Consider the following 26,286-nt stretch of genomic DNA (forward strand, 5'->3'; position numbering starts at 1 on the left):
CCATTTAGAACAGTTTTAGTAGGATTGTTTGTGTAGTAGTAGTTTCCATTTAGAACAGTTTTAGTAGGATTGTTTGTGTAGTAGTAGTTTCCATTTAGAACAGTTTTAGTAGGATTGTTTGAGTAGTAGTAGTTTCCGTTTAGAACAGTTTTAGTAGGATTGTTTGTGTAGTAGTAACGTTTTTGGAGTAGTAGTTTTTTCTTGTTGGAGTAGTATTATTAGTAGTACTTTGGAGTAATAGTAATACTAGTATTTTGGAGTAGTATGAATATTAGTTGACAGATAACATCACAAAGCAAACCATAACTGGACAGTTGAGCTTGGAAGATAAAATAGGAAACGTTGGCAGGACCATTAGTAAGCCTATACCGAGCGTTTAATGAAAACAACAACAAGAGTCCAAGCCTCAAACACGGTACAAGATACTCTACATAAATGAAAGTAAACTAACTCACAACTCACGATATTTAATAGTCAAGCAGTTTTATGCATCGTACGTTTAATGAAGTATGTATACGGTTTCCAAGTCGTAAAAGTATTATTTATAACATGTTCAATATCCTGTTGTAAAAGCGGTTGCTTTAAACAATTGAAAATCAACCAACACACAATGGCTACACATGTAGGAAGTACAACATGTTGTCCTTTGAGCCACGAATTGATCCAGATCCAATCTAATAAAAGAAAACTTTAGCGCATCCGAATGATATTTCTGTCATGCGTAGTCCAGAAACGTCAGTCTCTACAAAAGTTATGTCATGTTTACAGGTAATGCACACAGAGAAACATATCACTGAAAGGAAAACATAGTTTATTCTGTCTACAAGGTAAAATATAAAATTGCTCTCACTGTTGCATTCTATGCTTTTTACAGAGGCTTTTCAATATGACAATAGTTCGTAGGTCATGGGTCAAAAGTCATATTTCAACAGATCTACCACGAACCATTGGCATTTATTTACCTTTTAAGATAATTAGCCGATTTTTCATTTAACCAGAAGTCATTAGGCTAATTGACGGCACAAAAACTAAACCGTCATACAGTTGTTAGCATTAAACAAACAAATGTAATATATATATATATATATATATATATATATATATATATATATATATATATATATATATATATATATATATATAATTCTTCATGACGAAGAAGGCACTTCTGGTGTAGTCCAATCATACAAAGAAATAACTGCACTGTGCATATCAATGATTACAGCAATACACTTTTAGGCATCCCTCACTATGCCAACTATCCACCTTATCAGCTTATTGAACTTCACAAATGAATCGACTGAATCAGTTACAGATACAGTTTGTTGTTCTTATGAAAACGTTAAAGAATATTTGACATAGAGATTCAATCATTTATCCATAGTGAAACGAACTTTGTGGATAGTAATAGAAATAGTAGATAACTATGTTTAGACGTTATTTGCAACCCATCAAACAGAGGACAAACACATATAATGTTTGGATGGTAATACTGAACACATTAAAAATAAATACAAGAAAACTAGGATGCATTGCAGTCGCAACTGGAACTACTGCGTATAAAATATAAGCACGAACAAAACTAAATAAAAAATAAAAATAAGAAAAAAAAACATCCTCCCATAAAACCAAGCAAAATACAAAATGAGAAATAAAGGACCACTAATTAAACCTACTTATGCATTAATAGTTAAACATTTACTTTGTCCGAGGAGAAACTAAAATCTTGCACTTGATATTTGTACTATATTATTTCCATAAGTTCTCCAATTTAAATCACCCGAGTTATCAACACCACGTTATTGAACAGTCTTTCGCGGGGATATTTGAACCGTAACATTGTAGCATCTAAACCAGTGTGCTTGACTAAGTTTTCTTCTGGATGCAAACATGATTGATTCAGATTTTGCCTAATGGAGGGATAATTTGTTGCAAGGAATCGTCAACTTCCAGCTTAATTTTCATTCTTAGATGTCTCTAATAAATCAGAAATAAGCAGCTTTGTCCATCCAAAACGTATGACACTTGATGGACCAGTGATTGACCTTCGGCTTCTCTATAGATATTCAATGTTTTACGTTATCAAACACTTTCTGAAAGTTAAAAAAAAACACCACAAAAATAAAACAAGAGTCCATGGATATATACTTTATTGGGGATACATTTCCACAGGCATTCAAGACAAAGTCTTTTCCTTCCTTTAACTACTTAGTGTTGAAGCCATCAATGATTTTCTTCAGTGGCGAAACAGATTTTCAAATTAGCTGCTGTGGTACGCATACTTGATGTCGACTTGACAGTTTGTGTTATACATACCGGATGACACTTTTTGACAAAGTATATATCATTAGAATTATCTGGGTGATAACCCCGTGTGATAATGATCATCTTATGTATCTCCAAGGCATTTATTATGACAGCCATACTAGATATAGGGTTCTTACTTTTCGTTCAGGATATGGGGAAAATTCAGTCATAATTACCTATTTAGGGGAACTTGTAAAAAAGTCTTTTTATTGAAGTACTTCATGTTGATTTGACTATCTATACAAGAAGAGTTTCGATAAAATGATGTTCAGACTGGCGGCTATTAATTAGATTGTCAGAGTTTTTATTTAGGACCAACCACTTTATGATAGAGTGTTTTGACCTGCAACCTACGTGCGATCAATATTACAATGTGCATGAAATGAAGGAACTTTTCGACACTATAAACATCACTCGTATTATAGAGTTCCTGAAAGCAGTGAATATTTACTCTAAGCTCTAACTTTTATGCTATCACCTTGTGCAGTTTTATGCAATCTATATACCGTCCCTTTTGTAATACCTTTTCATCATTTTTCATTAACATACAGCATTTACATCCCCTGTTGATCGGGAAGCTTTATTTTTCACCGTTACCATCTTATCGTTTTAATTTCAACTATTTGTGTTTTAATATCGCTGGTCGATATGAGATTTATCATAATTTTTAAAAGATTATACATATAACATTTTGTTTGGCGCTAAATAGCCTTACAGTGCTGATGCGCCGTTAAAAATAAAATCAATCAATCAATCAATCATTTAGGACCAACCAAGCATCATGAATGTTTTTATATTGTTTTTTTTTTTTATAGCTAAAACCCTATAATGATATGATCATCCATTTAGTAGGAGTAGTGATAACAAGATTTTTAATTTAGATGCTCTGGTGGCCATGTTAGACATCAGATCGGCGCCATTTTTCATTTCGGCCAACTATGCATGATAAGTGATATGTTCGTGAAAACTCTTTGTTGATATGGCCATCTATTCAGGCGAACCAGTGCATAAGATTATATAAATACAAATGACCTAATCAATGGTATATTAAACAAAATATAGGATGATACATTACTAGTAATCGCAGTTTATTTATAATTACATTTATACATTTCCAATCCAAATCAATAAATCTCATAATTCTAAAAAATCAACCGATTTTTATAAATAAGATATGTGGTCATATGTTTTGGATACTGATAGAAACATCTGCGTAATCAATATTTAATTAAAATGTCTAATGAAAAAGTTTAAATTTAATACTGCGTCTTGATTAGTACAGGTAACGGATGTTTCTCCTCCATTACCTGTCTATTTGTGGTGGCTTTTACCTGAAACATGTTGCTATAATAATACGGCACAATATCTTTGAGTATATGTCATATAGTTTACGTTTACTATGTCCATATCCGTCCTATCTAAGCCAGCAAGGCTTTTTATCCATTTGTAATTTAATAACCAGGGTGGATAAATTGTAACTGAGATCTCTTTAGCGACAAATTCACATTATTTTGATTGCGACGACGTTAGTCAGCAACGCTAACGTAAATGTTAATGTGTATGTTAACATTGCTTTTTCCGAAACTGACGAATGGAGGCGTCTCGTCGCTTGCAATTTCATGTGGCCCTTAAAAGAGATGGTTGTTCAATAGCGGTTGAAACAGATTTCATGCATTTAAAATGTGCCTTTTCACACAAAAAAGCGGATAATGCCATACAACCACCAATTCCCTTTTTCGTTTATTTCGTGCCCAAAATTTTGGCCTAAAATATCGGTATGTGCAAAAAAACGATCCGCTCGTGATCTTTGAATCTTGTAGCCAATATTTTGTTTAATATGTTATTCTTTTTGCAATTATCGAAACGGCCATACCCATCGGACACCCTCGGGGTAGAATATTTCCAACCATCACGTTGTTGATACCTTTTTGTTTTAATTCAATGCAAATTCTCTCAATCTTATTGGCTACGTCGATACAGACAGAGCGTTCCGTAAATCGTTTCCTCCTGTTTGCAAGTATACATACTCAATTGTCGCTGAAATTGGTGACGTTAAAAATCACAGAATGGTGTCTGTAGTGCCACCATTGAAACCACAAAATTATGTTTCTACACCCGCTATATTCGTTGGACAGTTCGCATTCTTATTACTATTAATACCCCTGTGTATACTGGTCCTCTGTCTCCCGTTATGAATATGGTAGATTTTCTGCTTCATTTTAACCACTATAATATACTATTAGAAGCACTATTATTGTAACAAATCACGGCTATACTAAGTGTATTGTACTGCTCGTGAGTTTTACAGGTAGGATTATGACTTGCTAGCATGCCACAATCCTACCTACTAAAACCGTCACTGATGATAACTAGCGTTATTCCAACGACCTTGTATTAATTGCTTGAGTATTATATGAATATAAATGTCCTAATCAATGGCATATTACACAATACCATAGGATGATAAATTACTATAAATCGCAATTTATTTATAAATACGTTTATACAATTCCAATCCATATAAATAAATCTCATAATTCTTAAAAAATCAACCGATTTTTCTAAATAAGATATGTGGTCATATGTTTTGGACACTGATAGAAACATCTGCGTAATAAATTTTTAATAAAAACGTCAAATGAAAAAGTTTAAATTTTATACGGAGTCTCGATAAGTACAGGTAACGGATGTTTCTCCTCCATTACCAGTGCCGTAAACATTGAATTGCAATTCAAGATGGGGTCAGTTTGAAAGCATTTAAAATCTAAAAACATTAATAAATTAAATTTAATGAAAATTTAAATTTTCGTACAAGATTTAAATTTAAACTGACAAATTGTAGACAGCAACGCTGACTAATGAATGTTATATAATTTGTTGACGTACTATAATTAATGTCTTAACCAAATTGAATAATAAAATAGAATGCTTTTTGTGATCAGCACACGTTATTTAGCTGTTTTCTTACATTTAAGGGTACATATTCGTGGCGAAAGTATATTTTATTCCTTTGATCTATATTTATTTTGACATGTTTCATTCTCTAACAGTTTAAAGTGATTTAGTGTATAACTTGAGTAGGTAATACTATAATGTTTTCACCCCTGTCGTATCATTAAATACCATATGACTATCTTTATGAACAAATATTGAAAGCAGATATGTGTTACTCATGTAGTCACTCCATCAAAAACACATACATTAACTGCATGGACCCTTAATAAACAGTTTGAATGACCTTTTAGACAAAATATCAAATGGAAATCTGACATCATGTGCTTTAAATAATGGTCTAATTTTGACATTCAAATATATTTTTCTGACACAATTTCACAAGTATCCATCAATGCAGCTTACATAAGGTGTAGGAATAACTACATGCTGATAATATTTAATGTCATTCCCCATAAATATTATATACGTGTATATTTGTTTGGGGGGAGGGACATTAAAATCCAATTATTTAATTAAAATTTCATTTCATTTTGAATATAAAAATTAATGTTTTAATTATTCATTTAAATGTTCTATTTTCAAAGTCAATTTACACACCATATTAAAACTGTATGTGTCTAACATTTGTCATACACTTTTCAATACCAAGTTAAACATTTACGGATATACTACTGACAGGAATCAGGTTACAATTACTTTCAATATATATTGTCTTATCTTAATGTAAAGTTCCTTTAAAGATGAACTCAAGTTGAAATTGTTTGTCATATTTCGTGGATCATTCGTTTGAGAGTCTTGCCTGTAAACAAAGCACCGTACATTCACAGATTTCACTAACGGTCATCATCAGTGCCTCATTACTCACTATGCACTGTCGCCGAAATACACGCTTACAACCACACAATAATGCTCAAATTCTAAATTTTTAAGGACATACAGCATTTCATTTTAATCTACAATCACAATGTAATATATATTGTCGAGTCTATACGACACCACTTATATAGTCAGTATGGTTATTTAGCATTAAGAAAATTTGCTATAGAATTTATTCTCACAGGCAGCATGATTATTAAAAAGCGTATTATACTAACCGCGAGTTTTAAAGATAAGATTTCGGCCTGTAATCATTGTCATAATCCTACCTACTAAAGTTCTTACTGGTGATAACTAATATCTAGTCTTATTCCAACAATCTTATTTATATTAATCGTTTAAGATATTGTAAAAAAAAAATCCAGCAATATACAAGTGAAAACGTCCCACTCAGTGGTCTATTCCGCAATAGCATTGGATGATTAATTAAGATAAAATGTTGATGTAAAATATTGACATATATTGGCTATTCATTATGATATAGAATAGTTGTTCATATTTATTATTATTACCCCTGTGTATACCGATTTTTATAAATTAGATATGTGGTCATATGTTTAGCATTCTCATAGAAATATCTGCGTAATAAATTTTTAATTAAAATGTCTAATGAAAAAGTTTAAATTTTATACTGAGTCTCAGTAAGTACAGTGAACGGATGTTTGTCCTCCATTACCTGTCTAACTGGGGTGGCTTTTACCTGGAACGTATTGTTATAATAACACCACAATATCCGTGGATATATGTCACATATTTTATGGTTACTATTTCCAAATCCGACATATCTAAGCCAGCAAGGCTTATTGTCCATCTGTAATTTAAAAACCAGTTTGTATAATTTGTAATCAACGGAGATCTATGTAGCTAAAAATTGACATAGTAGAGTGTCATAATCCTACCTATTAAAACGAAATGTTGCTGTCTGGATCCTTCTCTCTAGCTGTGATTGTAAAGAGGATTAGCTTGGTGGGGGGAGTAATTTTATTAAAATCAGATTTCCACTGTCCTGCATAAAGATCCGTTAGCGACCGCTTAGGGGTCTTGTTACCCATATTATTACAGTAATGGCTAATTTAACAGCCAATGAGATTTGTCTTATATCCCTGCGATTGGGATCCTGAGCAGTATGACGGAAGAGCATCCATATATGCTGAACGATTTTGATTCGCTTTCAAAATTCTGAAAGCTGCATTTCCATTTGCTAATTCAATGGTCCCGGGACCAAGGATCGTGGCGGTCTCTGTTAGATCTTCACGTAGGACAGTGGAGATCTGATTTTAATCAGATGGAGGGTCGGGGTCGCCGATGGATAGAACAGCAGTTCATTCATAAAGCACACTCAGGAAAAACATATGAGTTAGCAAATACTTGTTATATGTAATTTGATGAACGGTCTGGATTCAAGAGGAACAAATTCACAGACACAATTCAAATGCGTGGTCCCTACTTGGGACAAATTATACAGGCTCTACGATGCACGTGATAGCGCATTCCATCACCAACAGATTAATATATGCACTTAGGATTGATGGCTTGCTAATCTGACGAATTTACGTGTAATATTACCGAAAATGGATGACGGGAAATAATAAAATAGTGTAATTACTTAAATAATTTCGGTAGGGGACTGGAGTGTATGCATTTGTAACAGTTAATGCAGATTTTATTTATCTGGTGTACTACATTCTTTCCATTCGCATGAAAAATACTGCAAACTGTACCCGAATGTCCAGCGGATGTTGCTTGTCAATTTAGTTACAAAATCTGTTACATTTTGACTCAGTTATTCGTTTCAAGATGTTTACATGATTACCAAATAAAACATTTTGTTTTCAAGGAACATGAATCCAAGTGGGTATTTTTGAGGTACAATTAAAACTAACCACCGGTCTTTTACGTCTTCTTCTTTGAACTTTATCTAAGTAAAATGTCTACTCGCCCTTATTTTTTGACACACCCAACCCTCCTCCCCTTTTATTAATTTGCATGATGTTAAGCATAAGCTGAACACACCATAGCCGTAATGCTCAGTAGATCGCCAGAAATGGCAGACCTACGTGTTTGCAGAGGCTATGAAATCCATCTCTAATTGTACTGATTGCTACTTGTATGTGGCTTCTTATTATTCACGGCTTTAAACAGACATCCCTGATATGACTTTGTTAACTACATGCACTCCTAACTGGAGGTAGAAGATTATTTGGCTTCAATGTTTGTAAATGTCTTTCATTTCTTGTTTATTTGGAGCCTTTCGTATGTATTCTAAGGTCATAAACATTTTGTCGTTGTATTCACTTTCATTATTGTCGTAACGACCATTCATTCATCTTTCAGTCAAACACATTTCTGGAGCGTTAAGTTCGTACCTGTTAATTATAACCAGATTCGACACTATAGATCGTAAGAAAAGAAAATGCACACTAACACGCAAACATATCAAAACTGAAGCTCAACATCTTCCGGAACATCCGTTCTTAGCAATCATAGCGGCAGACTTGAAAGCACAATGTCCCTCCTGGGCTGTTGATTAATGATAGACTCTTGAAAGTAGTGACGAATACAGTAACCGTTATCGTTCAGATCACTTCGTTTATTGGATGGACAGACACTGATAGAGAACAGACTTTAATACTGTGTAGATGAATCTGGCGGATACAAAATGTTATTATACTCTCAAATAATCAGTCATAGTATAAGTCTACCTATAAGGGTATTTGTGTAGTGCAAATTTTAAGCATGCATCAAGGCCATTAGATATTTTTCTAAATTATGTTGGACAATCAACAATAATTATATTTAGTTTTTCATACAACACTAGAGACCAGTATACATTTTATTGAAGAGAGACAGTGGTGTAACTTTAAAAATTACACTATACATGGTTAACTGTAGGAAATCAGAGATGACGGTGATTTATAACTGGGTCATTGTTCACTCTCTTAGAAATTCAATTTTAATTGCTTAAATCAAATGTTCGTCAGCATGCAGCTGAGTAACTATACATCTACAATGTATATGCACGTACCTAAATTCAAATAAAACGCATTAAAGTGTTCGGGGAAAGAGTAGAATGGGCTACAATCGGTGCAAACTATGCAACTGATGCATATTAACTCTGACAAGAGTATCGGTCTTTCAGTAAAAAAAAATAAATGAGAAAATGCAAAGAAATCCGTGCAGAATATGAAATTATGTGTACAAAAAATATTTTCTTATTTACGTTTGGTTGTTTAGATATGATTCTTTATTCACTTGAAATTAAAGTTATATCATTATACTTACAATAGTTATCCTCTTACACACACACACACACACACACACACACACACACACACACACACATATCAAAGCATGTCATTTGCTAACATAATACTCTTAAAGTGTTTCAGACACTACCTTTATCTAAAACTGCAGATTTAAGAATAAAACAATTAGTTTCTTTTCATTCAAATCTGTAGAAGGAACAAGAGCGAGGCTTTCATTGTTCGAATATGGCGTTCATCGTTTTAAAATTATAGAAGACACAACGGCCAAAGAGCGAGTCTCTCATGGTTCGAATACGGGGATCAATGGTTCTAAAATTGTAGAATTTACTTTTTCGCTGTTCGAATATAGGGATCATCCGCAAGGGAATCCAATAATACTGGTGCATGGCGTCACTGTATATTAATGCATAAACAAGCTGAGACATTAGGGATTGGGGTTGTTTGTAAATTAAAGACAAAATATGCAGCATTTCCTCATTAGGAGATTGACATCAAGTACACGTGCTAATCGTTCGAATGGTAAATGTAGACATATTAACAGTTTTAGTTCCAAAATGGCAGACTTAAGTTGATCAATCGAAACAGATTCATCTGATTTGTTTGTGAATTATATAAGTTTCGGACAGATGCTTTCCTTGTGAAAATATTTTTGATCGTATTCCTTGTAGCATATATTAATATTTCGCTTAGAAATAATGAGGTGGATGTAGGTGTGCTAATAGAACTGCCTTTACAATTAGTTTATCTTATATTAAAAGAAAGCTGCCAGATTTATTATTTAAGTTAGCAAGCAATACGGCAATATAACAAACAACCCATCATTTATCCTGACGGGTGTTTGACACCACTGATAATATCAGCGTTCCAGGTTATGTAATCATGATTTAAGTTAAGCAAACAATGCAGAAATAGAACAAATGATGTATCATTTAAATTAAGTAGAGTATCTTTTCGGAAGGAATGCATCGATCAGGTTGATGACGACATTGCTCCTTTCCCATTAATATCTTCAGCTTTTAAACTTAGCAATTCAGAGCTGGAAGTTTATTTGTTGCTTTTAAACTTAGGCATGTAATCCCGGAAGTGTTAATGTTGTTTGTTGCTTTTAAACTTAGGCAATGTAATCCCGGAAGTGATTAATGTTGTTTTCCCGTTGGGACTTAATAGTTGATAATCGCTGTTTTTCCCAGTGGGACTTAATTGTTGATAATGGCTGTTTTTACCAGAAACATGTAAGCACACGGTGAAGTCTACGCATGACCAGACCACTCGTTGGAGACATTTGAAGAATGTGACAAAGGGACGCTGTACATCTTGCGACGTGAGTCTGAGTAGCTGGTGCTGTTCTTGTTAGCCCCGTTCTTACAACATAGTTTTACCCAGCTCTGTCGCACCTAGCGTGCAAAAGAGATAATTACAATGAAGGTGATGAGGATTAAATTATTTTAGTTTTAATGATCGCTGTTAAATCAATTTTTTGGTATAATTTTTTTATTTGCTCTATATTAAAGTCTACCAGACGTATAAACACCTTTTATTTTCGTTTTAAAGGGTTGTCTGCACTTCCGATTGAAAATAGGCATAATTTCCAAAGAATGACTGATCCTACATACCAATGTTTAAAGTGTATATTAAAAAAGTGAGATTTATTTATTTATGTGACCACATGCGGTGTATACACACACAGACACACACACAGACACACACACACATACACACACACACACACACACACACACACATATATATATATATATATATATATATATATATATATATATATATATATATATATATACTGAATCTCTTGAGTGCGAGCCATATCAGAGGTATTTGTACCAAATATTTCCCAGTAACATGTAACTTGCTTAAATATCTTCTCTGACATACATTATTATTATTATTATTATTATTATTATTAAATGTATTATTATTAAATATATTATTATTATTATTATTATTATTATTATTATTATTATTATTATTATTTTCAAGCTGATATTTATTATATGTTTTTTTGTGGTATTCAGAGTACCGCTAACCGTTCCCGAACAAATCATAATGAGTCATATGGTATATATATAGAACAAGTTTAAAGTCTAAACTAAAATCACTTTTACAGCAGCTCAGAAGACGTGTTCAGATGATGACTTACCTGCTTTTCTCTCGCAGTAAACAGAAGGAATACGAAAAAGCCTTGGAAGGCGTTCAGAAGAGCAAACACGTACATAAATGTCACTCTGGCTTCTTCTACAGCCATGAAACCAAACACCCATGTTAATCCTGTAGAAAATAACATATATGTATAAGGACACAACCTACATACATATTGGTTTTCACACCATAAACAAAGCGCAAATTACACATTTTTTCTCAGTTATTTTGACAATTTAATGAACTGGTGTTCGTGTTCTACACCACCAACGCATTTATTTTGGTGCGGCAAATAGGATATGGGCTGCCATATACTTTTGCGAACGCTTCGTAAGGGGAATGAGAATAACTTGTGGTGGGGATTTTAAGCGATGGCAAACGTTGTTGAAGCCGCTAAGACAAATAATTAGAAACTGAGCGACATTGAATAGGAACATGATAATCCAGCATTTGATTCCGTTCTTAGTTCATCGATGTCAGAAATTGCCTAGTAGCATCGCGTAACCTTGATAGATGATTTCAATCTCCACATTCTGGAGGTCAAAATTATTACGTGCCTATCAAGTGTTCGACTGTCAAGTATGTATACTGTCAAGTATGTATACTGTCAAGTATGTATCTTTTACCGGTAATCCCGCTTAAAGGAGATCTGTTTCAAAATGACATTGTGAATCGATCTAGTTTTGTTGTACGAAAAGTTAGCATTTACTTTAATTAAGAAATAGAGCAACGGGCAGTATGATGTTCTAAATATTTTAATTTAGCAAGTGTTATCATCGATATCTGCTAGAAAGTAATCGATGACCCAAGCTGTGTACTATTTGCCCCGTTACCGACCGACTATTATATGATTAATTGTAACTTTGTAACAGTTGCTGGACTCATATTGTCATTTTCTTTATGAATGTACTTTACAAAGTCAAAGTTATTCTGAAATGCCTTTTATGTGTACAAAATTAGTTCTACTGACATTGATCACGAAGTGAAGAGTGCCTTGTATATAAACATTCAGTATCATTACCAAATGGGGCGCTCTTAAGAACAAAACATATATGCATTTTATAATTTGTCGGTAACAGAAATGGGACTGACTGAAATACAGTCACACACAACAAGCATTGAGTACACCTATGTAACATGCAATTGTCCATCTCACTCTCTCTTTATGTAACACACACACACACACACACACACACACACACACACACACAGCCCCAACCAACCAACATCCTTTCACGAACATAGTAACCACCGTCGTTTGTTACATTTTGTACACTGAACGTGTGTGTCGCAAATATGACTAAGAGTAAAAAAAATTATGGCGAATCTTAGAATTTTAATTGAAAGAGTATATATTACATTTCTCTGGGCCACATAATAGAACAAAAACTTCCATTCCAGCTGTATTTATTACATTTCTCTGATCCGCATACGACAAATCCAGCTCTATGTGCTACATAGCTCTGACCCACCTAACAGAACGAAAACGGCCAATCCGGCTTGAAAATTCATCATGGCTATCTTACGGTTTGATTGGTTCGCCTGCATCCCTTTTGGTCGTCGACACAGTTTGACGATGACGATGATAAAGATGATAAAATTGGCGGCGATGATGAGTCCTATCGGCAAAATGAATGCCCAGTATAGTGGATACAGCTGCATCCAACAACTGTAGATTTAAAAATAAAAATTAGAAGTATTTTCTTTCCGCCTTGCCTGTTTACTATATAAGCCATATTGCAGAGATGAGCACATTATTGTTCCTGAGCATTTTAGTCAAAACCTCTTTTTCACGCGTGCAATATAGTCTTATGTAGTGGTCCTTTCTTAATTGTTTTGTTAGAAAACAAACAATTTATTGATGTGTCACTAATCTCTCCTTCTGTGACATACGTCATACTCAGTAGTACGCATTGATCATCTTTTCAGCTTGTTAGCATTCATAGATACCTGATTGCCTTCAGGTGTTTGTTCTGTACGATATGTTTTGTTACAATCTTAAGTAAAGAACAAACACTTCTGTACTTAGAATTTTGTTACAATGTATGAAACGAAGTTACCACTCAGGTGTCCTAAGTGGTTAGAGAGTCTGCAGGAGGTGGTGGGTTCTAACCACAGCCGAGTCGTACAAAAGGCTTATAAAAATGGTACTAGCAGTTGCCTCGCTTGGCGCCCAGTATTAAGAGGTTAGTGATACTATTAGGACAGGTAGACCTGGTGTCAGTATAATGTGACTAGGTGGGACATACTGCTACATGTTTGCACCATGATGTCCCAGTGGTAGACATCACTATAAACTGCTAGACATCGTTGCTATATGACTAAAAATTATAAGTCCTGTTATACATCAAAATATCTAGTTCACTCAAGAATGTTTGTTAATTGATAATCGTGCATTTTCTAGTCAACAATTAAAAGTTGAAATCAAAATTATTTAGATAGTTAATCCAGCTTCATTAATTTAAAGCCACTACAAACAGTGTTCAATAAAGAAACAAAAGATTTCCTTCCGTTGTGCTTTCCTTGACGACTAAATCAATGCTAGTAGTGTTTACTGCAACACCTGGGATTAAAATATAGTTAATATAAGAATAAAGATGAAAATGTTTATAAAAGTTAAATGTAACATGGTTTTGTTTTTAATTTCACAACAAGCAAATATTCCAACAACTTAGAATTCCAGGCGAACGCATGTAGAATTTTCTATTAATATACCCATTTTTGCTAAGAGTCATTCATTTGTTCGTTCATTCATTCAATCATTCATTTTATAGTTCATTTATTCATTTATTCACTCATTCATTTGGGAATTTTGATTGAAGCTATCCAAGGAAGAAATAATAATAATAATAATAATAATAATAATAATAATGACAATGAAATATGCAGTATTAAAACGCTAGAAATTAAAAAGAAAGCGTCACCCACGAGTACAACAGTCAAGATGATGATAATGATGATGATAATCATGGCAAAGGTGTAATAAAAATGCCAGCATTTGTTCTTGTAAAGAAACGGTTAACTATAGGATTAGTGATAATCCAAATTATGGGTACCAGCATCTTCAATTGCCTCTCCGGCATGGGAGATACAAGATGAAGGTCAGGACATAAAATCGAAATTGTACTTAAGATTCTCAATAACTTGTGACAATATTTCCCACCCCTACCCACTCACTGAGCATCTTCATCGAACCTTTAAAGGTAGTAAATCCAGTGTAATGTCTGTCCATTTTGCAGGTTTCAGAATTTAATTTTTTAAATAAGTGACTTACCATAATCAGATCGGCTATAGGTACTGGGTGTGCTAAATATGTGCCAAAAGTGAAGGCTCATCTGGAAAATTCAACTTTCCCCAAATAATATCAGCCTCAAACCCCGTCATGTATAGCAATACTTCGATATACTGTGAGACAAGTATACAGAAAACAAATATTACCCTTAATACGACCAACCTCCAATCTTCGACATGTATACAAATCATACAAGAGTCTGACAGACTGAGAGACGTGTATGCAGAAAACTAAACATTCCTCTGACAAGGTAAGTTTCTAAACTCCGACATTTATAACAATTATATTATATACTGAGAGAGAGTTGTACAAAAAATATAAGTTTCTTTATAAGATCATCCTCTAAACCCCGACATGTATAAGATAGATTGATAGATAGACGGGTATACAGAATATACAATAGGTATATGAAGCTAAAGACAGAAAGACGAAAGGTTGCAAAGCCTACAACGTTTTAAGATGATTACCTTTAGATTTGTTACAATACAGATATACAGAAAACATTAAGTTACATAACGACATTAATATGACCCTAAACAGTTAGTTTTTCTTGTTGTTCATATTACAATCGTTCTTCCATGTGACATACATAATTAAGAGAGTATTTTGTGTTATTGTGATATTTATAGTAAGAGTGTAATAGTGCATGTCTCTTTGACAGATATAGTAAGGGTGTACTATTTTTGTGTGTGACAGACATAGCAAGGGTGTATGTTTGTCTTTGTGATAGACATAGTAAGGGTGTAATGGGGTGTCTTTGTGAGCGTAATGTATGTTTCTTTATGACAGACATAATAAGAGTGATTATTTACTGTCTTTGTGACATAGTAAGAGTGTATTATTTGGGCATTTTTGTTTATAGACGTAAGAAGAGCGTAAGTGTGTGAACTTTGTGACATGCATAATACTCACGTATTGTGTATCTCTGTGACGGATACAGTAATAGCGTATCATCGTGAAATTCTGTGAATACCTTACAACAGCTGACCAAATAACAAAACCTAACTTGACCAGCGTATGAATTGAATAACGATGCAGCGGACTGACAAGGGTCACACTGTCTTTTGATAATACATTCGTTATAGCGCATATATAATACAACCATAACACTGTATACTACTAGCACAATAGTTATGGGGCATACATACAGAAAATGGTAACATTATACACTGCTAAGACATTCGTTATTGGGCACTACAAAATACAAAGATAACACTGTACACTGCTAATTCATTCTTTGTAGAGCATGCAAGTACTTACTATCCTTTCCCTCCGTAGTAAAAGTTGTAATCCACCGTAAGAAGGACTATTACAGGAACAAGCGGCGTTCCTACAAATTATATATATATATATATATATATATATATATATATATATATATATATATATATATATATATATATATATATATACACACATACATACCAATAATACAATTAATATAGAAGATATTCCTTGCGAATCGCGGCTTAAAGAATGTTATTACCATATGTCATCAATTTATTTTTGTCTTCTTTTAAAGATGCATACCATTTGTCACTGGTGTAAGAGATAGTGGTAATGTATATGTGTATGAGGGTCATAGGATACAAATAGCATCAGGTCATACAGGTTATGTCACGGACAACTCGCACGATTCATTTGAATAAGTAATTATAATAACGTTAATTATTAAAGTCTGGTTTTCGCTGTCCATTTTAAAGCATTCTTGATGGCGCTTTCTCAGAGAAATTAAAATATACTAGAGGGTCAGCAACCATGAAACATTTTAAGATCTGTTTATCACGATGGAGAGAGAAAGAGAGAGAGATAGAGAGAGAGAGACATAGAGAAAGAGGAGTGATAAGAAAAAGAAGGGAAAACTAAAATAGGCTTATACACAGAAATAAAGGTCTGAATAACGTACATAAGAACAGGTATGTTTCCTAAATAGAAAATGAAAGTAGTTTCAACCAAACGTGATATTGCCACTGTGGTAAAAAAATGGATTCTCCTCTTTGATTATATAATTTATCTCCCACTGATATATCTCAATTTCGCATTATAAAATCTATAGCAAATTGCATTTTCTGGGATTTTTGTTCATTAATGGAAAACGTGCTGGCTTTCCATGTGACTGTTCCGTGTATGTTGAATAGTTCGCATTTCTGTATCGTGCATACTGTGTTGGTTTTCGATGTGACCATTCAATTGATGTTCACCATTTCGCTTTTCACTGTGCTGGAGAATGTGTACATTTTCCATATAAATACCATATACACGTCAACAATTTCGACTCTTCTTGAGCTGGGGAATAAACTGTTTTTTTTCCATGTGACTACTCTTTGAATGTTCAAGGTCTTGTAGGTTGCTATGGTAAATAATGTTATGACATTTTATGTAAGTTAAACATTGCGAATGTGTCTGTGATACATAATTTGTTGGATTTCCATAAGACTATTCACCGCCTAATGCTGTATTAGACAATGTACTGATTTCTCTTATGACTAATCACTGCATTTTAACATTTCACCTATAGTGATGGACTTCCATGCGACCGCCATGCTACTAAATGAGTTTTCTAAGATCTCCCATATCGCTGTTGTAGAGAATATGCTGCTTGCCACTTGATTATTCCACGTACGTTCTAACATCTCGCCTGTTATTGTGCTAGACGTGAATGTTCAATGTATGTTGTAACATCACGCCGGTGTACATCATTTTGCATTTCACTTTGCTGGTGTTACATTTAACTATTCTTTGCATAATCAACATTTGGCCTTTTGTTCTGCTAGAGAACGTCTTAATTTTTCATATGACCTCTTTGTAAGTTCAGCATTACGCCTAAGGCTAAAAAAGGTTGACTTTTGATGTGGCCCTTAAGCTACTCTGTTTAGTATGCCCCCTGTACCTGCACCCGAAAACGTGTTAGTTTTCCAATGATAGCTTTATGTATGTTCAACATTTCCCCCGTCACTGTGCTAGAGAATTTGATTGTTTTCCTTGTGACTGGTCTATGTATGTTCAACATTTCTCCCGTCACTGTGCTAGAGAATTTGATTGTTTTCCTTGTGGCTGGTCTATGTATGTTCAACATTTCTCCTGTCACTGTGCTAGATAATTGTATTGTTTTCCTTGTGACTGGTCTTTGTATGTTCAACATTTCCCCTGTCACTCTGATAGATAATTGTATTATTTTCCTTGTGACTGCTCTATGTATGTTCAACATTTCTCCCGTCACTGTGCTGGGGAATGTCTTCGTTGTAATCTGGTAGATTTTGCATTCTTTGTTGCCATTGGACCATGATGTGAATATCTAGTTTGGATTGTTTTTTGGCCTAAGACTTGAGCTGAATAGGATGTCTAATATTTTCATGCATGCTCTTTTAAGCCTTGCTCTGGCTAGGATCTCTCAGATTTTAGTGTTTGCTAACTTTAAGCCTTGCTATGACTAAGATGTCACGCAGATTTTCCTGTAAGCAATCGTAACCATCGCTCTGACTAGGATATTTGAGATTTTTCGTGTGTGCCATCTGAAGTCTTATTCCGTCCAGGATTCTCAGAAATTAGTTTCTGCTATCGTAACCCTTGCCCTTACTAAGATGTCTCAGACTATCTTGTCACAGATGGGCTACATATGGCCTGTTTTCAAGGAATTAATTTAAGGTGATACTTGATTCAACAATGAATGATACTAATACTATGGGGCATGCTAGGATGAATGTAACTTGTTTATCGCTTGGCATGGTCCTCTGTACTGCCTCATTCTCAGGTATTCTGTTACGTGCGCGGTTCAGAAAAGGTTGAAAACTTATATATATATATATATATATATATATATATATATATATATATATATATATTACTTCTCTTATTCATTTCTTTGTGTTATTCTGAAAATTACATGCACGCGTGTCACCGTTTGTTGGGGCATTTGTAGGTATTATTTGTACAGAAAAGATAATTTTGCGTTGTTGAACCTTGAAACTATACTCTTAGTTACATTTATTTATAGGAAATAACTATGTTTATGACAATAAATATGCATTTTTCTAGACAACGTATAATGTATATACTATATTGTGGCACATAAATGTTGTGCAGTATTATGACGTAAAGCAGATGCAGTTTAATGGTTTGTAAATTTTATGCTGTATTATGCTTTAAATTAGGGTATACAAATGATAATACGCGAAATGAACTTCTGAAAATAAAAAATACTAAAATTATGTTGCCAGATCATCGTACCTTTTTTGTAGCAAAAAGTGTTATTTGTTGTTATGAACCGCACAAAGAAACGAGAGTACACTCATCCAAAACGTTAGTTTGAATAATGAAGAGAGAGAGAGAGAGAGAGAAATCAGCATCGAGCACCAAATAACACATAAAATGTTATTTTGTACCAAGACAAATGAGAGTAAAATGCAATGCAGTGCGACACATCATGGTGACCAACCAAGCCATTTTGTTGAGATAGATAGATAGATAGATAGATAGATAGATAGATAGATAGATATAATGACTTACCCCACGCTGGTATCAACGTCTTTATCATGAATTTCGGTATATATGTTCCAAGAACTTTGACAAATCTAAGATACTGTAGAAATCCCTCTATTAACATCCACATAAAGGAAGCCAGGATAAAGTAATGTAGCAAAGCGGAAACTATAATGCAGCCTATGTATGTTTCTGTTCTGTCTATTCCGACTAGAAACAATATGGCAGAACCCAACATGGCGATGCAAAAATATGCCAGTGTCTTCTGTCCATTGCTCTTCCTTAAGTTACTGGTTATATGAAATAGGAAAAAACAAGATTAATGACATAAGGAACTCAAATTTGTCAGTGAAACTCATTTAAAACTAAATAATATTTTAGACGTTGATGGTGGGATGGATAATTCTGGTTGAAATGACCAAAGGCAAGATGATGTTTGTACCTCTTTCCAAAAACAAAACATGAACAAATTAGAACGAGTTTTTTATATCTTGGAAAAAAAAGTTTTACTATGTGGCAATTATTATCTATTTTTCAATATATGCGAAGATTTTATCTTGATTTAATATAATGATGTGGCTAGTCTAAACGTTGTTCGTCACTTATAAGAACATGTATTCGTAAAGGACATATCCTCATTCACGAACAAACGCTGTAAGGGATAGCATTTATGAAGTCCCTTTTAAAGTTTACTACATATTATGACTGCAAATAATTACATTATGATCTATTTTGTGGTACCTTACGTGCTGTGTATAGGCAGCTGTAACTATAGTTAACATTGCAAAATTAAATATAAAAAAAAACAGAATCCGAAAAATACAGTTAGAAGGTGTTTTACAAATTGGAAAATACCGATGTTTTTTTCTATTAAAATTAGTTTCTTCTATTATACGTACCATATGATAATGCCTTTTGAGAACGACTACTACCTCTCAAATCCAGCCCTTTCAGTCTAGAAGTTATTTACACGCCTAGATGTCAATTATATCGATCTTCTCTTGATACAGGGATTGGCGCCAAATACAGCGAATGCTTCAGTTACTGAGATGAAGGCACGTTCTCTATATGGACGTATTATGATCCTGTAAGTATTTTTTGAGGAGACATATTACTTCAAGAAATAGTTTCTTCTTCAAATACTCTACACGCTTATATCACCTTATGAGAATAAGTTAGACGTGGGTGTCGATACATCACATTACCACGGAGAGACTACCTCAGGTCCACTTATGTCTGTGGGACAGCTTCTAGATAATCCGACTGGAGAATATATTCACTTTGTTGAGATCGGGTTAAAAAAGGACACAAATACCTTCCGCAAGCACAGCGAAAGTCGTGAAGCCGTGCCCTTACGAAGCTGTAGAACGACCCGCGACAGTCATATTTAGTGCAACGTATATACGTCCGAACAGATCGAGTTGAACCATGGAGAAAAGATATGTGAGATAGAATACGGTAAGCGAATTCGGATCTCCATCCCACGGCATGGATAAGGTCCGACTGAGAACAAATTAGCTTAAGAGACATGTTAGTGGCAACTGCCCTAACTTCCTGAGTCGAGATCCAAGGCAAATTCAGTTTGTCAGGGGTTATTTTCCAATATGTTGAACGAATAACCCAGGACGATAGTGTGTGCTGATATATCGTTATTTTCTGATGTGAGGCGTCATCTACCACGACGCAGCGGCTCGATCCTTCCTAAGAACAACTTCAGAAGTCGCACTGGGTCATGTTGACAAACTTGAGATTAAATGTCCAAAAATAGATCGGGAATGCATTAGAAAAATCTCACTCCCAAAGGTTTTTCATGAGTGATACTGACCCACTGCATGTACGTTTTTGTACATTGATAGAGCGCGTATTCCGCTGATTTCGCCTGCCGTTTGATACTGAATTGAAGAGCCAGGTCTTTATTAACAATAAACCTATGAGGCTCACGAAAGTCGTTCAAATAATGTTATGCTCAGTCACTTTTGGTACCCATGACAAATTCCACTTTGGGCAAAGAGGAAAGGTCTTAGTTCCTGTGTAATCAAATGTATTTGTTATCCACTCTTCCGCGATGACGGGTATCAGCTACCGTGTAACTGCGGCTCTTGATTGCGATAGGTGCTAAGTGTTTCTCATCTAGAGTCATCGTAGGGAGTTGGTTATTTCTGGAAATGATATACATAGTGGTAACATGGGTGAAGATCTTCCATTTGACTTCGTACGCTGTTAAAGTGGAGTGCCATCTCGCTTGAGCAATTCCCTACCATTGTTCTTCAAAACTGTTTGTTCCTGATAGTTTATTTAATATGAGCCAGACGTGTAGGTGAGCAATTCTTGGTCAGGATGAAACACTCGCCGTCGCTGCTGGTTGAGCGGACTATGGACTATCTTGATTTTCCTATTGCAAGATTGATGCGGTCGTTGATACACGATTTTCCCATTTGAATAGAAAAGACAGGATGAGGTAAGCGAATGCGTTCGTGCCGTCCCAATGTTTAGAGAGAGAGAGCGTTGATTGTCAAGTCTGAGAGAAAAATCAGGGATGAAGGGACCATTCAATTTGAAATAGTTGATTCTACTGGGACAGAGGGCCCTCTAATATGTTAAATCGGCTTGTAATATGACGGCCTTGGACGTATATTTTTGTCGTTGAAGACGTCGCTTTAAAAAACCCAGACAAGAACGCGAAGTTCTAGGACGTTGTTCTCAGTTGCTGTTTGAGATAAGCGAACAAGGTGGAGTTATCGGACAGGACGAGAACTCCCTTCCCTCCTCTCATGAACGAAAAGCTTTTGAAGTCGCTTTCATCCCAAGAATGTTGATATGTAAATGACGATCATGAAGGGGCCACACTAGACTGCCTTTCTGGATTGATGGAAGGTGATGCCCCTCCACCCTTTGTTCTCGCATCAGGTTTCTACTTTCGGAGGTTATACTGTAGAGGTATACCCTACATGAGCCAAATATGGTTACCCCATTGTGCAAATTATGCTACGTTAGCTCCACGGGCAAAGGCTCGGCCTGCATTTGAACAACATAATCATTTCTAATGTACGCATATATAGGTTACCTAGGACTAAGTGGTCTCCTGACGCATTGAGCAAACCCAGCAGGAGAAGGAATTCTTGGGCGGGTAGATAGTCTGGTATTCGGAAGTAAACCATCATTGTAGTGATTTTTAAAGATCTTTCCTCGGGAGAATACTCTGTGTTTACTTGAGTGTTGAACTCCATGCCTGGGCGAAACAAATGCTGACATTGTACGGGTTCAGATTTGTCTTTATTCGACAAGGAAACCACGGCTGAAAAGGAGAGTAACACTGGATATATTGTTTTGGCTCCACGATATATCTCGCCTAATGTTTTGTAGAATGTAATAGATGGTTTAGCCACCATGGAGGATGTCCGGCCCATCAACTGAGTGAAACTTCTCCTGGTGGCAATTTGAACCCGTAGTTGTGTTTGTATCGTGAACAAAGGGACGCGAATCAACCGATTGAGTGTGCTTTCGTCGAAGACTTGATGAAGAGTGGCAGGTATGTAGCTCACGAAACATAGACAAAGGAGGAGGAATGCCGAACGTGATACTTAGTAACTCGGAAACCACTTCTTGGGTCAATGCGTAGTAATGGCATATATTATCCCATTCGGCAGCCAAGAATTTGAGCTTTCTCCTACCGGGATCTGTGGTCAGTGCGGCGTTAAGCTGTTGTCATTGTCTTAATTAGAGAGGCTCTCGTGGAGACATGCGCTGTTGGAAAAGATTACCCTATGCTGCTTGTCCACCTTTCTTCATGGGAACTGTCGCTTTTGGTTTAATGTAGAGAACTTACAAAATGATTTTATGTGGATTGATAAAACTCTCTTTCTCTAGAGAGCGTGTTATTCGACACGAGCGGAAGTAGTAAATAAGGTATTGTTGGCTTGTGACACCAATCACTATATCAAGTGGAAATCACTCTAACAGCCACCTAAATAGCAGATAACTTTTATCTTTTCAGGGAAAATTTTCAGTTTGGGAGGACTGGATTAGCGAGGCAGTATTAGTTTTCCTAATGTAGTATTATCTGGCAAGGTTTATTTCTGAAGAAGAGAAATTAATCACCTGAACATTAAGAAGGTTAAAATCGTCAGACTCAGTCCCCCAATAGATACCCCGAGACCTATCTTGGTTATTATTCCTAATGCTAATTTGTCAGCTTCAGATATATTCCGGTCAGGCTGAAGGTCCTGAAAAAGTAAATAAAGTAGGGGCTATACTCCGGTCCGGCTGAATTTCCTGAAAAGGTAAAGAAAGTATGTGATATACTCCGGTCCGGCTGAAGGTCCTGAACAAGTAAAGAAAGTAGGGGATGATCCAAGGAAACGAAGCAATTGAAACGGAGGATGGATCTAATTATTTCAATCGCTATTATTTTGATCTATATTGTTTGTTTCATGTAAATACTTATACCTATGAGTCTTTGACAACGTCGTGCTAGTTTTCTTCTTTAATATTTTACACTTCATGAATACAGATAATTGAAGGTCTATGTACTGGAAATGTTTCTGTATTCTTTCTCTGTAGTTATCCGCCATATAGACTGCTGATGCTCTTTCCAGATTATTACAAAGTTCTCATTCATAACCATGCCAATTTGTTATGGATGACGGACAGATAATATATACTTATTGTAAATGACTTTTTCAAGCATATCTTTTATATCCTTGAATTTATGATACAACTTTGGAACGACCATGGTCAGCTATGACCAAGCTTGTCTGATTGTATAATGTATTGGAAATGTACCCTATCAGTAATTGTCCATTGAAAAATAACAACAAAAATAAAACAATAGCTGAATGTGTAATTCCAAATTCATGAAAAGTGTACAGATGAAAGAACACTGACTATTATTATCAGAAACAAATGGGAAAGTGTATGTTATAGACCTTTTCATTGTGATACAATTCTTGGAAAATTGTATATGCAACAGAAATAATGCATGGCCTATTTAAGGCGTATCGTATGTCACTGACGATTTCCCAATATATTGTATACGTTTCGTTCAAGCAACCATTTTGCTATTATTGTGATTATTAAAACTACGTAACTTTTAATTATTTATTTTGCTTCAGACTTGAAATGAGTTCATAGCAATATCATTCACGTAAGTAAGAAGTTTTGTCTTATAAATGATGATATAATGTTAATTATCGCGTCATTTCTACCTTTCCTAAAGCGTTGATCCGTAAAAGTCCCATGTCAAGAACTGTCAAGGTTAGTTATATTAAAAATATTTAGTAGCAGTAAACATGTATCAATATTTATGAATATTTGTACCATCAATCTCCTCCATGATCGCAGCCATTTCTGAAGTTGACATTGTTAATTTGAATAATGTATTCACTCGATAGCTAATGTTATGGTTAATTCAGTTTCAATGACAAATGTAATCCAAAAATAACATTAAATTCAGTTCAGGGAGAAAATGTTATCACGAAAGGCATGGTATGACATTTAGCGCGCGGGTTTTAACTTTATTTTAAACAATTCAGACTTAATAATATCGTGAATTGGAAACAATCATGCAAAAAAATCCGAGGAAAGAGACTATTTCCACTTTCTTAAAACCTACCTCTGACGCGTGTAAATATTGAGAACTGAAAAAGGTTACCACCAATTGGTTCAATATTTAATAAGTTCCGATTGGCAAGAAATTAGGATCTATTATCAGGTCAGTCTGAATACTTAATCCCAAAATAATCATACGCAATCCCGAGCTAATTATGTCTAGTACAAAACTAAACCCTACTTAATCCCAAGCTAATCAATAATCCAAAGCTAATTATACTTACTCCCAAACTAATTATACTTAATCCCTGCTAATTATACTTAATCCCATGCTAATTATACTTAATCCCATGTTGATTATATTTAATCCCATGCTAATTATACTTAATCTCATGCTAATTATACTTAATCCCATGATAATTATATTTAATCTCATGCTGATTATATTTAATCCCATGCTAATTATACTTAATCTCATGCTAATTATACTTAATCCCATGCTAATTATACGTAATTCAAGCTAATCATATTTAATCCAAAGCTACTCAGTATTTTGAAAGAACCCCATTCGCTCTATAGTCACTGTATGATAAAATGTCATTGAAGAGAGAAAGATTTCAAATAGTTCAATATTTCTTTTAATTTGCACTAAAATGATATAGCTCAACAAAAAAGAGTTATTCCATGTCCAGACGAAAATATATTTGCTGTCCAAAGTGTACATTTCTGTAGAAAGTTACTTTTTGAATGAGTGTCCCAAATGCCCGGCTTCATAGAAAATAACTTTTTTAATGTGTTGCATGGCTTTTTATGCCCATTACTTTTAGCCGCTTAAATTGTAATTTGTTGATGAAAGTGATGGTTGTCGCAGTTTGAAGAAAACAGTAGAAATAATTATGAAGTTTAATCAGTAGAACATCTAAACGGGTTAAACGGAAGCCTCACAATCGATATATTTCGTTTAAAAATGTCAAAAGAAAAAATCTTTCATGATGTGTATCATATGAAATATTTTTTATTGTAGAACCATTATGTTCTCGTGTATTGACATCAATAATTTATAATATATATTTAAAGTAGAATTGTGTCTCATTTTTATCAACGTGGTTACGAGTTATTCGTAATAATATAAAATACACATACATATATCAATCTAGCATGCATGTGTGTGTGTTGGATTTTTAACGTAGTTTTAAAAAAAATTTCAGTCACATCACTACGATGTTTGCAGTGTGGCAGTTTATAGTGATGCCTAGCACTTGAGCATCATGCCCCAGACATGTAGCATGATGTCCCACCAGTCACATTTTCCTCAAACCAAGCCGACCAGTCCTAACACTAACCTCTTAATACTGAGCGCCTAGCGAAGCAGCTGTTAGTAACACTTTTATAAGTCTTTGGTATGACTCG

General features: G+C 34.6%; 1 protein-coding gene across 2 annotated transcripts in view; it reads right to left on the reverse strand.

Moving 5' to 3' along the window:
• Positions 1–8,958: 8,958 nt before the first annotated feature.
• Positions 8,959–26,286, reverse strand: part of LOC149789813 (adhesion G protein-coupled receptor G2-like) — a 58,479-nt gene continuing 41,151 nt past the window's right edge. For both annotated transcript variants that reach the window (XM_089971805.1, XM_089971804.1), the window contains exons 12-17: positions 23,428–23,552; positions 19,357–19,619; positions 16,111–16,180; positions 13,031–13,227; positions 11,560–11,687; positions 8,959–10,798 (exon numbers count right to left, since the gene is read on the reverse strand). In XM_089971805.1, the coding sequence (XP_089827931.1) occupies positions 10,655–10,798; positions 11,560–11,687; positions 13,031–13,227; positions 16,111–16,180; positions 19,357–19,619; positions 23,428–23,552 (927 nt within the window). In that variant the 3' untranslated portion in view covers positions 8,959–10,654. The remainder of the gene's footprint in view (positions 10,799–11,559; positions 11,688–13,030; positions 13,228–16,110; positions 16,181–19,356; positions 19,620–23,427; positions 23,553–26,286) is intronic.

The sequence above is a fragment of the Sinohyriopsis cumingii genome, chromosome 10 (assembly GCF_028554795.1).
Source record: "Sinohyriopsis cumingii isolate HCF-2022 chromosome 10, ASM2855479v2, whole genome shotgun sequence".
NCBI classification, from domain to species: domain Eukaryota; kingdom Metazoa; phylum Mollusca; class Bivalvia; order Unionida; family Unionidae; genus Sinohyriopsis; species Sinohyriopsis cumingii.